We start from the raw sequence: 14,144 nt of genomic DNA, 5'->3' as shown, positions 1-14,144 counted from the left end.
GCGCTTCTTCTTCTACTGTAAGCAACCACCCGCCCGCGTAGAAGAAGAAAAAGCGCGCGGATATTACCGTACGTTTCATTTCCTTTGTGTGTTTACATCTGTAAAGACCACAAAATGGCTCCTACTAAGCGACAGGGATCCGGTTCATGAAAAGACGCAATCTCTCCATCCGCACACGGATTACTATTTCACAGCAACTGATATTCCTGTGAACCGCACTGTGGATACAACGGGAGCACGTACGGTGAATATTCGCACCACAGGGAATGAGAAGTCATCCTTCACTGTGGTTCTAGCTTGCCATGCTAATGGCCAGAAACTTCCACCCATGGTGATATTCAAAAGGAAGACCTTGCCAAAAGAGACCTTTCCAGCCGGCGTCATCATAAAAGCTAACTCGAAGGGATGGATGAAGAAAAGATGAGCGAGTGGTTAAGGTAAGTTTAAGTTTAAGTCCATGTTGATATACGATTCCATGCGCGCCCACATCACGCTGGTTTTAATATATTATTAAAGTTTGACTGACCTATTTAACTGTTTTTTTGACATTCCTTTAGCGCAGTTAGATGCGGCTTACAACACGGGGCGGCTTATAGGTGGACAAAGTTTTGAAATATGCCGTTCATTGAAGGCGCGGCTTATAACCCAGGGCGCCTTATGGTGCGGAAAATACGGTACTTTAAAAAGACCCCTATATTTGGACACAAATGCAATTCTATAGTCGGAATGTCATACAGGATATCTTTCAAAGTGTTATTTGAATGCACATAATTTTTGCTAACATTTATCTAAAGTCCTGTCAGGGGGTATTTTGAGGAGAAATTTGCAAAGGCCTGGGTCGACAACAAATTTTGCTAGACGATATATTGACCTAGACATTTTTGCCGATAAATTATTCAATTATCAGCATTATTTTGAGACCAAATCAAGCATTAATGTAATCATGCAAGTAACCCTTTTTAAACGCAATCTATTATATTTATTAATATTCTTTGTCATTGTAATTGGAAGGCCAAGTGTTTTTAATTACCGTATTATCCGGACTGTAAACTGCAAGCTTTGAACCCTGCGGCTTATACATATGTGCGGGTAATCTGTGGATATTTATTCGCAAACGGCTAAATCATGGAATGGATTAAGCACAGAAATCAAACCATGTACTAAAAAATTATCCACTTTAAGAAACCGTTCAAACTCAAAGTGTTTACAAAGTACAAGAAAGAAGAATCTTAAAAACCTCTTAAACCTTATTGAAAAAGGAGAAGATCTTATTCATTTCATAAAGGATGAAATGACTTTTGTTTGATCAGCCATTCTACAGGCAATGTTAGGAAACAATTAAGGTATGTAAATTAGGGATGTCCCGATCCAGGTTTTTGCACTTCCGATCCGATACCGATATTGTTTTTGCACTTCCGATCCGATACTGACCAATACCGATACTGACCGATACTGGCCTATCCGAGCATGTATTAAAGTTTAAAGTTATTTAGCCTACTTAGTTGTCAGAATCATGTTGAAAAGGGTTTTAGTACTCTTGATAACAACTAGCAAGCTGAATTAGGGGAGTTTGAATAATACACAATCGTTGGTAACAAGAAACTGACCTGTTTATTCAAGGATAAACACAAAATAGACAAAATTATACATGACAAACAGAAATGGCATCATTGAACTAGGGCTGGGCGATATGGCCTTTTTTTAATATTGCGATATTTTAAGGCCATATTGCGATACACAATATATATCTCGATATTTTGCCTTAGCCTTGAATGAACACTTGATGCATATAATCACAGCAGTATGATGATTCTATGTGTTTTGATTGATTGATTGAGACTTTTATTAGTAGGTTGCACAGTGAAGTACATATTCCGTACAATTGACCACTAAATGGTAACACCAAAATATGTTTTTCAACTTGCTTAGGTCGGGGTTCACTTAAATTGATTCAAGATACAGATATATACTATCAGATATATACTATCATCATAATACAGTCATCACACAAGATAATCACATTGAATTATTTACATTATTTATAATCCAGGGTGTGGAGGGGGGCACCGGATGTAAGTGTCAAAAAGACACAGAAAAATTGTAATTTGTACTGTAGATGCCAGCAAACTTGAGTTTATTTTCATTTATCGTTTGTTTAGTTGACTAATTGATTATCGGCCCAAGCCTAAGCAGGCACACCAGTGGGAGTCTGCTCACGTATGCATTTACCTGATCCCTGACCGTCTAACAACCCACGCCGCCTTTCAGGTAACCATGCATGGTTAAGGTAAATGAGCATAAGCACTCAAAATAAATTACGTGATTAACCTGCGTAAATTTGATTAATGCGATTATTCTTTGTGAATAACTGCATGCATGATTTATTGCATTAAATCTGGTCGCCCTAAAAAACAAAAAAAAACAAGAGTTTGACAAAATGTGCACCTGTAAGATTCTGTTGCCGTTGATGACCGTTCCATTCTGACTCCCCTGATCCACCAGCATGTAGCTCTGCTGTTGCTGGTCAAAGTAGACCTCAGCATGGAACTACAACCCATCAAAAAGAGTCAAAACACCATCTGTACGTGTGAGTAATCCTACTGCCATTCAATCATACCTTGCTCACTCCCATTTCTGCTATCCGGATTGCATGGTCCATGTCTTTCTCTCTGCAACACACAGAGACATTTCAATTCTCAATTAAAAACCTCTTTAGGGCTTGACGTGGAGTCTTTTAAAGCAAAGAAAAAGCATGCACACCTGCCGATGGTGGCTGCAGAGTCGGCCGTGATGATGAATAAGGTGCCGACCTGCAGCACTGGAGACCGGACCACAGTCACTCTCACACAAGGCGGCCAGAGTTCTGGGATAGTGAGAGTAATGAGAGGTCAAGAAGTGCGATACAATGATGGCCTTTGACAGAGCAGACAAAACTACTAAAAAGAACACAATACTGTTGTTACCAAAAAACACTTGTAGAACCACACAAACTGAGCTTATATCAAAAAGAGTACACTCCAATGTTACTTGCAGGTTAAATAACTGCACCACCAATAATATATTTGCCCTTCCCTCACCAACTAACTGGTGAACATGAGCTGATGCCAGTGGTTGCTGCTCACCTGGCCGGCACTGAGTCTCCATCTCAGACTGTGGGCTGTGGTTGCAAGGGGAGCTGGCAGAAGGAGACCTGGAGACAGGAGACTCCCAGTGCTCCTTCTCAGACTCTGTCAGCTCCCCCTCCTCTGGCTCACTGTTACCCTCGCTCTGAGTCCCCGAACCACGGTCCTTCTGTCGCGACTTGGATCTCTTCTTCTTCTTCTTTGATTTTCTCTTCTCGTCGTGGTTTGAACTTTTGCGCTTCTTTCTCTTCGACGAGGACCGGTCTCTGTCGCCCTGCCGCTTGGAGTCTCTTTCTCGCGGAGACAGCTCGGGACTACGAGATCTTTGTCTAGATCTGCGCTTGGTCGCGTGCTGGTCGTTGTCTTCCATCTTGACATCATCAAATAAGAACTCCTGTTATCGGACAGTGAGCGGTGAGAATAAACCTCGGGCGACATTAACGGACAGTGGGACGGCTGGCTTTGGAGATCCCAAGTGATTTGGGGAGTTTAGTTTCAGCCTTCAAATGCAGCTCACCACGGTCTCCCATTAAACGAGTGAAGACGGAGGTTCTCACAGAAGAAAAGGCATGGTTGATTGCACTAGAAATGTGCAGTGCTTGAGCAAACATTGTCGCATGTTAAAATGCAAGGATGTTTATTTCAATAAATGATGATGATTTGTGTTGGGGGTCTAAAATGCCTTTCTTTGGCTTCCTTGTTTGGTTACCAGCTCTTCGTTTTGTGTGTTTGTGTGTGTATGTATGTATATTAGAGATGCGCGCGGTTTGCGGACACAACCGCGGAGTCCGCGGATTATCCGCGGGTCGGGCGGTTGAAATAAAAAAATTTTTTATTTTATCCGCGGGTCGGGTCGGGCGGTTGAAATAAAAAAAAATTAGATTTTAAATAGATTCAGGCGGGTGGCAGTTAAACCAATTCGGAAATATATATACATAGTTAAATGTTGTTACCCACATACGAAAAACGAGCAGGCACCTGCAGCATATGCCACAACAGAAGAAAAAAAAAAAAAGAGATGGCAACGCCGGCAGCAGACGTGGTACGCGACAAACTAAAAAAGGGAATACTAAAGACCAGGGGCAAAAAAGGCCAGAAAAGTTCAGCGTGGACTCGTTTTTATGAGGTTGTAAATCAGGATGATAGTAATGCTGGCTACGTGATTTGCAAGAGCTGCGACGCGGTTTATGTCTACGACAGTCACAAAACCGGGACATCTAACATGGTGCATCGCATTTGTGCAAAACCCCGAACCTCCACAAACACCCTGAGCATGAGCAGTTTCGTCCGCCGTGATCCCAGAAGAGTGCCACAGGATGTTAAAACAAGGCTTACAGATGCATGTGTGAACGCAGCTGCCTGCAGCAGTTTGAGTTGCGCGAGCGCGCTTGGAGGTGCGCTCAGCGCGGCTCCCAGATGATTGCGCACTGGTGTGCGTCTGGGCCGTGACAGCGTGGCACGCATTGAATGTCTCTGCTGCATTGGATCAGTCTTCTTTCTTTAACAGGCAAAAGCTTTATAACCTCACTAATGCCTTGCATCGTCTATATTAGATATATAACAACGAGCGGGTGCGGTTTTGATTAAATGTTAGTTCGGGTGGATGCCGGATGGTTGACGACTTTTGTGATGCGGTTGCGGATGAAATAATTGCCTATCCGCGCATCTCTAATGTATATATATATATATATATATATATATATATATATATATATATATATATATATATATATATATACATACATACACGTAATAGATTAAACTAAAATAATATTAAATTACACTGCACCTGTAGGGGGAGCCATGGAATAAATAAAGCAACATATTTTCCCCACAGCTCCATGGCTTTGTCAAGAATCGTCACCTAACATGATGCATATTTTTTAAGGAATAATAACAGTGATAGCCCGTTTACACTGCACACCAAAGTTGATTTTTTTCCCCCCTAAAGTGACGCAGATCAGATTTTTTTTGCCAGTCTATACGCTCCAACTGTGATCTTTTTGCATCAGATTTGGGCAGCATCAGGAGGTAGTAGGAATCCGATTGGAATCAGATTTTTTCAGATGTGACTTCGGTCTAAACGGAAATGTGATCTGATTGCGATTTTTTTTACGTCATCTTTGGGCGCGGGCGGGGAAAGGCGCAGCTTACCAGCGGCAAGGGATATGTTAAAGTTAAAAGTTAAAGTACCAATGATTGTCACACACACACTAGGTGTGGCGAGATTATTCTCTGCATTTGACCCATCACCCTTGATCACCCCCTGGGAGGTGAGGGGAGCAGTGGGCAGCAGCGGTGGCCGCGCCCGGGAATCATTTTGGTGATTTAACCCCCAATTCCAACCCTTGATGCTGAGTGCCAAGCAGGGAGGTAATGGGTCCCATTTTTATAGTCTTTGGTATGACTCGGCCGGGATTTGAACTCACAACCTACCGATCTCAGGGCGGACACTCTAACCACTAGGCCACTGAGTAGGTATATATGTCATGACAACATTCGGTTTCGGTGAGCAAATTCTTTTTTCGGTGGCCGAATTTTGGGTGCATCACTAGTCAATGTGCAAATATAAGCTGTATGTAATATATGATTATATATTTTGATTCCAAATAAATAGTGATTGTTGTAGGGGGGAAGGGAATTATATTTATATAGCGCTTTTCTCTAGTGACTCAAAGCGCTTTACATAGTGAAACCCAATATCTAAGTTACATTTAAACCAGTGTGGGTGGCACTGGGAGCGGGTGGGTAAAGTGTCTTGCCCAAGGACACAACGGCAGTGACTAAAATGGCGGAAGCGGGGATCGAACCAGGAACCCTCAAGTTGCTGGCACAGCCACTCTACCAACCGAGCTATACCGTCCCAGGTAATGTAGGACCGTAATTGACGCTGCGGCGTATTTGCTTACATGTTACGTACATTGCGTAAGTTGTTTACGTAAGTGAGTAAAAAACAAAGCTAACGTAGATCCATGCTGACGTCAGTGTTAACTGTACTTAACAGCCATAAAAAGATTACGACCCTCCCAAATATATTACACTATATACTGTATATCCATCATACATTATATCACATGAATTAATTTTCACATAAAAAAAACAACAATTTTTTAAGGTGTGGTGACTTTTATTTTATTTTGTAGTAGTAGTTACTTCCTTGTTCATTTATAGAATCCGGTCAACTTCCTTTGTTTTCACTTTATCGAACCGTATGCACTTACACTGAAGTTTAATAAAGATCGCACTTTACTTGTAATGTAAACAGTCAGCTGGGAAAAAAATCAGATTCACAAAAAATCTGCTTTGGTCCATTTTGGCCTGCAGTGTAAACGTCGTCATAGAAAGATAAGACATTTATTTATTTATTTCGGGGCATAATTTGGATTTTTACCTCAATAATTTTACTTGCTAACTAGTTCCTGTATGGTTAGTTTTTACTGAGGATTAGATTGGATGAGTAAAACTATTTATTGCCAAATAGTTTTCTAGTCGCAATGAATTCATGTGTGTTATGTTGCGTATTGATATTCTATGTGATGATGTTAACCATGATTGCATACCTGCCAACTTTTGAAATCAGAAAAACCTAGTAGCCAGGGTCCAGGGGCCGCAGGCCCCGGTAGGTCCAGGACAAAGTCCTGGTGGGGGGTTCAGGCCGACGCAAAATGATTATTAGCATTCAGACAGGTTAAAATGTTGCTAAAACCATCACTTTTCTATCAGTCACAGTGACTTTTCAAAACAAAAATATTACAGCAAAAATCATATGGGTTGATTGACATGTTTATTCTGTAAGCTAACTTCAATAGTTTGAAATTATTTTGACAGTTAATGCCAGTTATCCTGTCAACCTTTCACAAGACTTCAATTTGTTAATTGAAAGTATAAACAGTATAAACACTTTTTACAGTAAACAAATGGTAAAACAGTACTAAACAATTCCATTAAAAAAAAAATTGGTGTCATTATTAACTTTCTGTCCAAGCTTGTATAATCTACTGCCTTGTTCAATTGTAAAAAATATTCTGTGCCTAAAATTTACATTTCTATCACAATTATCATACTGTAAACATGGTAAGCTAACTTCATTAAAATTAATAGTCCTGTCAATAGCATGGAATTACAATTCAAATGTAGTTTTTTTGTAAGCCTTTCAAAAGAATTCAAAATATGAAAAATTAATGAAAATTAATTTAAGCCATCAGACACTTGAAAAGTGGCACATCACATCTCTTATGTAATCATTTTAACTTTTCAACAGGAATAGCACTGCAAAAATATTAAGGACATACTTCTGTATTTTGGTAGTTATGCTGTCAACATTTAACAAGATTTCTTCAACTTGGACTTGAAAGCATAAATAGTATAAACACTTTTAACAGTATAACAGTACTAAACAATTCCAATAGATAACATTGGTGTCATTACCTTTTTGTGGCTAAAATCCAAATTTATTCTAGTCCATGCTCAATTATTGCCTCCGTAAATAAAACTTCGGCAAAGAATCTGTTTGGGCGACGAAAAACGTTGAAAGTTTTCCACTTGTATCGCTAGCAACGGCATTAGACTTGTGTTTTTTTGTCCCAACGTGGTCTTTTACATCGCTAATTCCTCCGTGTCCGATCGAAAAATCTTGTCTGCACAAGGTGCAATTCGCGTAGTTTTCACCCTTTTTGGAACGGATAATTATTCCTGGATAGGCTTTTGAATATTCTTCACGGAATGACTGCAGTTTTCTTTTCGGTTTAAGACTCGTTTGCGATTTTTCTCCGGCTGATTCCATGATCGTTCGCTCGTTTGGAAACTCGTGCTTGGCAGCGGTGCTATAAATAGCCTCGCGCATGGCATTCGGAATGGCTCGATAGGAAGTTACGGGAAGCAGTGTCGATTGTCATTGTTGTTACGCGATTTCGTGAATAAAACTTTAAAAAAAAAAGAATATTTAATTAATGAAAAACCGTATTTTTTATCACTGCAACCGTAACCCGGAATAGGTTGATGAAAACCGTACTAATTACGGGAAAACCGGAGTAGTTGGCAGGTATGTGATTGAATCAAACCCTGTGAGTTTGAGGAACGCCTTGTTAGAATAGGTTACTAGAACCCTGATACTAGTGTTGCTATGAAAAAGGCGTACCTCTTTTGCGAGCAGTGTTCCAGTTTGAGCAAATCTTCATGCTAGCCAACGAGTTAGTCAGCTCGTGCACCTGGGTCGGAGGAATAGTTTTTTAGTCAGCTCGCCTCACATTTTGATAGACGGGGGAGACCGCGGGCATTTGAAGACTAAGACCATAAGGATGTAAACGATCCCTCAAAAGCCAGCAGTCAACCACAGAGTATATGCAATTGATCGAACAATAGGTCCACCTGTAACTTACCTTATCGCTGTGTAGTGACGTTTTCTTCAACCCCCTCTTGAACCATCTCCCTTTCTTGTCAGCGGCACTATCTTCTTGCACAGCAGCAACCTCAATCTTGGAATGAAACTGGTAGCGTCCGCTTTCTGCATCACAGTAGTAGTAAATGCCCGTGTTGTTGTCGTAGTACAGCTGGGTGACCTGAGGAGGAGAAAAGTCAAGCAGGACCGGATGAGTGGCGTAACGGGTCTGGAAAAGACAGGAGAGAAAACGCCGACGGACCGAGTCGTAGTAGAAGCCGGTGCTGTGGTCATAGTACATCCCAGACGTCTCGTCAAAGACAAAGCCGGTCTGTGTCATCGCCTGCTCAGCAGTGGCCCTCAACATGTCAGCAATGGACCCGGCGTCACCCTCCTGGGGACACAAGATGTATGTTAACCATGTGTAAACACAAAAGACTGTTGTTTCCATATGAGTTGGGAAATTGTGTTAGATGTAAATATAAACGGAATACAATGATTTGCAAATCATTTTCAACCCATATTCAGTTGAATATGCTACAAAGACAACATATTTGATGTTCAAACTGATAAACTTTTTTTTTTTTTTTGCAAATAATCATTAACTTTAGAATTTGATGCCAGCAACACGTGACAAAGAAGTTGGGAAAGGTGGCAATAAATACTGATAAAGTTGAGGAATGCTCATCAAAGACTTATTTGGAACATCCCACAGGTGAACAGGCAAATTGGGAACAGGTGGGTGCCATGATTGGGTATAAAAGTAGATTCCATGAAATGCTCAGTCATTCACAAACAAGGATGGGGCGAGGGTCACCACTTTGTCAACAAGTGCGTGAGCAAATTGTTGAACAGTTTAAGAAAAACCTTTCTCAACCAGCTATTGCAAGGAATTTAGGGATTTCACCATCTACGGTCCGTAATATCATCAAAGGGTTCAGAGAATCTGGAGAAATCACTGCATGTAAGCAGCTAAGCCCGTGACCTTCGATCCCTCAGGCTGTACTGCATCAACCAGCGACATCGGTGTGTAAAAGATATCACCACATGGGCTCAGGAACACTTCAGAAACCCACTGCCAGTAACTACAGTTGGTCGCTACATCTGTAAGTGCAAGTTAAAACTCTCCTATGCATGGCGAAAACCGTTTATCAACAACACCCAGAAACGCCGTCGGCTTCGCTGGGCCTGAGCTCATCTAAGATGGACTGATACAAAGTGGAAAAGTGTTCTGTGGTCTGACGAGGCCACATTTCAAATTGTTTTTGGAAACTGTGGACGTCGTGTCCTCCGGACCAAAGAGGAAAAGAACCATCCGGATTGTTATAGGCGCAAAGTTGAAAAGCCAGCATCTGTGATGGTATGGGGGTGTATTAGTGCCCAAGACATGGGTAACTTACACATCTGTGAAGGCGCCATTAATGCTGAAAGGTACCGTATTTTCCGCACTATTAGCCGCACCTAAAAACTACAAATTTACTCAAAAGCTGACAGTGCGGCTTATAGCCCGGTGCGCTTTATATATGGATTAATATTAAGATTCATTTTCATAAAGTTTAGGTCTCGCAACTACGGTAAACAGCCGCCATCTTTTTTCCCCGTAGAAGAGGAAGTGCTTCTTCTTCTACGGTAAGCAACCGCCAAGGTAAGCACCCGCCCCCATAGAAGAAGAAGCGCGCGGGTATTACGTTTCATTTCCTTTGTGTGTTTACATCTGTAAAGACCACAAAATGGCTCCTACTAAGCGACACACTGTGGTTCTAGCTTGCCATGCTAATGGCCAGAAACTTCCACCCATGGTGATATTCAAAAGGAAGACCTTGCCAAAAGAGAACTTTCCAGCCGGCGTCATCATAAAAGCTAACTCGAAGGGATGGATGGATGAAGAAAAGATGAGCGAGTGGTTAAGGGAAGTTTACGCGAAGAGGCCAGGTGGCTTTTTTCACGCAGCTCCGTCCATGTTGATATACGACTCCATGCGCGCCCACATCACAAATGGTGTCAAAAAACAAGTGAAGCACACAAATACAACACTCGCCGTCATTCCGGGTGGATTAACCAAAGAACTCTAACCGCTCGATATTGGTGTCAACAGGGCATTTAAAGCATGACTGCGAACGGCGTGGGAACAATGGATGACCGAAGGCGAACACACATTCACTAAGACAGGGAGACAGCGCCGGACGACATACGCCAACATCTGCCAGTGGATCGTAAATGCCTGGGCGGATATTTCGGTCTCAACTGTGGTCCGAGCTTTCCGGAAGGCAGGATTCACGGAACTGCTGGAAAAACAACAGCGACACTGACTCTGATGACTTCGACGAGACGGAGCCGGCCATTTTGGATCCCGTATTCGCCCAACTTTTTAATTCGGACACCGTAGGAGAAGAATTCGAGGGATTTATGAATGAAGAATAACTTCAGAAAGTGAGTGTTATGTTTATTTTGTGTGTTGTGACATTAACGTTCGAGCAACATTAAGTTATTGCTATTGCTCTGCACTATTTTGAATTTTACTATGTTTGTGATTGCACATTTGCACATTACCGTACATTTTGGGAGTGAACAGAGTTGTTAGAACGCTGGTTTTTAATATATTATTAAAGTTTAACTGACCTATCTGACTGTTTTTTTGACATTCCCTGTAGCGCAGTTAGATGCGGCTTATAACACGGGGCGGGGCGGGGCGGCTTATAGGTGGACAAAGTTTTGAAATATGCCGTTCATTGAAGGCGCGGCTTATAACACGGGGCGGCTTATGGTGCGGAAAATACGGTACATACAGGTTTTGGAGCAACATATGTTGCCATCCAAGCAATGTTACCATGGACGCCCCTGCTTATTTCAGCAAGACAATGCCAAGCCACGTGTTACATCAACGTGGCTTCATAGTAAAAGAGTGCGGGTACTAGACTGGCCTGCCTGTAGTCCAGACCTGTCTCCCATTGAAAATGTGTGGTGCATTATGAAGCCTAAAATAGCACAACGGAGACCCCCGGACTGTTGAACAACTTAAGCTGTACATCAAGCAAGAATGGGAAAGAATTCCACCTAAGAAGCTTAAAAAATGTGTCTCCTCAGTTCCCTGAGTGTTGTTAAAAGGAAAGGCCATGTAACACAGTGGTGAACATGCCCTTTCCCAACTACTTTGGCACGTGTTGCAGCCATGAAATTCTAAGTCAATTATTATTTGAAAAAAAAAAAAAAGTTTATGAGTTTGAACATCAAATATGTTGTCTTTGTAGTGCATTCAATTGAATATGGGTTGAAAAGGATTTACAAATCATTGTATTCCGTTTATATTTACATCTAACACAATTTCCCAACTCATATGGAAACAGGGTTTGTAATAGTCTGCAGTAGTATTAAGTGGTGCTGTGAAAACACACCTCTGCTGTGACTACCACGTTGCTGTCAGGTGGTGCCGACACGTCAACAGTCGCTGCCTGTTCCGCCGTTGCTGGAACTTCTGCTGGAACTTCAGCTGCAGCTTCAGCTTCACCTGCAGCGGCTGTATCGACGGCCGGGATGACCTCCTGACTTTCCTGCGAGTTCGCAGCCTCGGGATTCTGATGGTAGTCCCCATAGTAATAGTTGTAATAATCTGGAAAAAAAATAAAATAAACGACGACGTTTGAGACCACTGACCGAGACAGACAACTAAACACCGCTGTAAAAAGAAGCACACCTGTTTCAGTCCAAACATAGTCTTCTGTCTGAGTTTCAGTGTGGACTTTATCTTTGCTTTTTTTCTTCCACTGGTGAATCTCTGCGCTCAGTTGGTCGACCTGGAACACGGAGGTTTTGCAAGTGAAACACATGCATGTATTAGATTCACTATTAAAGTAAAGTTAAAGTACCAATGATTGTCACACAACAATAATTTTTTTGGTGATTTAACCCCCAATTCCAACCTTTGATGCTGAGTGCCAAGCAGGGAGGTAATGGGTCCCATTTTTATAGTCTTTGGTATGACTCGGCCGGGATTTGAACTCACAACCTACCGATCTCAGGGCGGACACTCTAACCACTAGGCCACTGAGTAGGCTGATCAGTCCCTCCAGGATTTCGCAGGCTTTTTTTGGTGCCCGTCACGGCCTAAAATGCCTGAATTCGCAGCGGCTTTTTCAGAAAATTGTCGCACAAATTGCGATGTTTTGAGGCATGTTTTCTTTTCAATAAAACTGAATCAACTCGTGATTTTATGAATTTGTCATCAATGTTTTAGGAGTTCATTCTAACCTGAACCTCAAAAATCTAAGTATTTCAACAAAAATGGTAAAACAAATGCTGTGTTGATGTTTTACTCGTTTTATACCTAATACTAAGACATTAGATCAGGGGTCTTCATCGTTTTCAAGGCCAACGACCCCCAAAACTGATGGACAAATGGAGCGGGGACACTCTCAGCTTGTATGAAATTGTCTTTTAAATTAAACTGATCATAAAGATACCGTTTCATTGTGCAATACCTAAGATATTCAAAGAAATCAGTATAGCCCCGCTAATAGCTAACTGGAAAAAAATAGTCCTGAAAACCTTTTTTTTTCCAGAAAGGCATATGATTAATATTACTATTATTATTTCTAACCTTGATTTTTTATTTTTTTGTCTCCTCCACCCTGTTGTTAACTTTAACTTATTAGCACTTTGAGATCTGTTTGCTCTGTCGTCCACAAATTGCAGACATTCTCTATGTAAGTTTTACGCTTGAAAAGTATTTATCTCAAACACATACCTGCCAACTTTTGAAATCAGAAAAACCTAAAATGATTGATTGCATTCAGACAGGTTAAAATGTTGCTAAAACCATCACTTTTCTATCAGTCACAGTGACTTTTCAAAACAAAAATATTACAGCAAAAATCATATGGGTTGATTGACATGTTTATTCTGTAAGCTAACTTCAATAGTTTGAAATTATTTTGACAGTTAATGCCAGTTATCCTGTCAACCTTTCACAAGACTTCAATTTGTTAATTGAAAGTATAAACAGTATAAACACTTTTTACAGTAAACAAATGGTAAAACAGTACTAAACAATTCCATAAAAAAAAAAAATTGGTGTCATTATTAACTTTCTGTCCAAGCTTGTATAATCTACTGCCTTGTTCAATTGTAAAAAATATTCTGTGCCTAAAATTCACATTTCTATCACAATTATCATACTGTAAACATGGTAAGCTAACTTCATTAAAATTAATAGTCCTGTCAATAGCATGGAATTACAATTCAAATGTAGTTTTTTTGTAAGCCTTTCAAAAGAATTCAAAATATGAAAAATTAATGAAAATTAATTTAAGCCATCAGACACTTGAAAAGTGGCACATCACATCTCTAATGTAATCATTTGAACTTTTCAACAGAAATAGCACTGCAAAAATATTAAGGACATACTTCTGTATTTTGGTAGTTATGCTGTCAACATTTAACAAGATTTCTTCAACTTGGACTTGAAAGCATAAATAGTATAAACACTTTTAACAGTATAACAGTACTAAACAATTCCAATAGATAACATTGGTGTCATTACCTTTTTGTGGCTAAAATCCAAATTTAGCAACGGCATTAGACTTGTGGTTTTTTGTCCCAACGTGGTCTTTTACATCGCTAATTCCTCCGTGTCCGATCGAAAAATCTTG

The 14,144-nt window shown here is 40.7% G+C and overlaps 2 protein-coding genes across 3 annotated transcripts in view; one reads left to right on the top strand and one right to left on the bottom strand.

Annotated features, from left to right (window-relative positions):
* Positions 1-14,144, top strand: part of tacc1 (transforming, acidic coiled-coil containing protein 1) — a 94,693-nt gene that overhangs the window by 8,901 nt on the left and 71,648 nt on the right. The gene's annotated exons all lie outside the window — the stretch shown is intronic.
* Positions 1-14,144, bottom strand: part of aggf1 (angiogenic factor with G patch and FHA domains 1) — a 33,284-nt gene that overhangs the window by 8,889 nt on the left and 10,251 nt on the right. The window contains exons 4-11 of one of the 2 annotated variants that reach the window (XM_072912650.1): positions 12,191-12,290; positions 11,892-12,106; positions 8,762-8,893; positions 8,501-8,680; positions 8,260-8,329; positions 2,761-2,863; positions 2,618-2,669; positions 2,446-2,547 (exon numbers count right to left, since the gene is read on the bottom strand). In XM_072912650.1, coding sequence (XP_072768751.1) covers positions 2,446-2,547; positions 2,618-2,669; positions 2,761-2,863; positions 8,260-8,329; positions 8,501-8,680; positions 8,762-8,893; positions 11,892-12,106; positions 12,191-12,290 — 954 coding nt within the window. Of the gene's footprint in view, positions 1-2,445; positions 2,548-2,617; positions 2,670-2,760; positions 2,864-3,122; positions 3,517-8,259; positions 8,330-8,500; positions 8,681-8,761; positions 8,894-11,891; positions 12,107-12,190; positions 12,291-14,144 lie in introns of both variants that reach the window. The other variant, XM_061932789.1, reaches the window with a different exon arrangement.

The sequence above is a fragment of the Nerophis lumbriciformis genome, linkage group LG38, assembly GCF_033978685.3.
Source record: "Nerophis lumbriciformis linkage group LG38, RoL_Nlum_v2.1, whole genome shotgun sequence".
In the NCBI taxonomy this organism is placed as follows: domain Eukaryota; kingdom Metazoa; phylum Chordata; class Actinopteri; order Syngnathiformes; family Syngnathidae; genus Nerophis; species Nerophis lumbriciformis.
The sequence above is the reverse complement of the archived record's forward strand: the minus strand, read 5'-3'. Positions and strand labels throughout refer to the sequence as shown.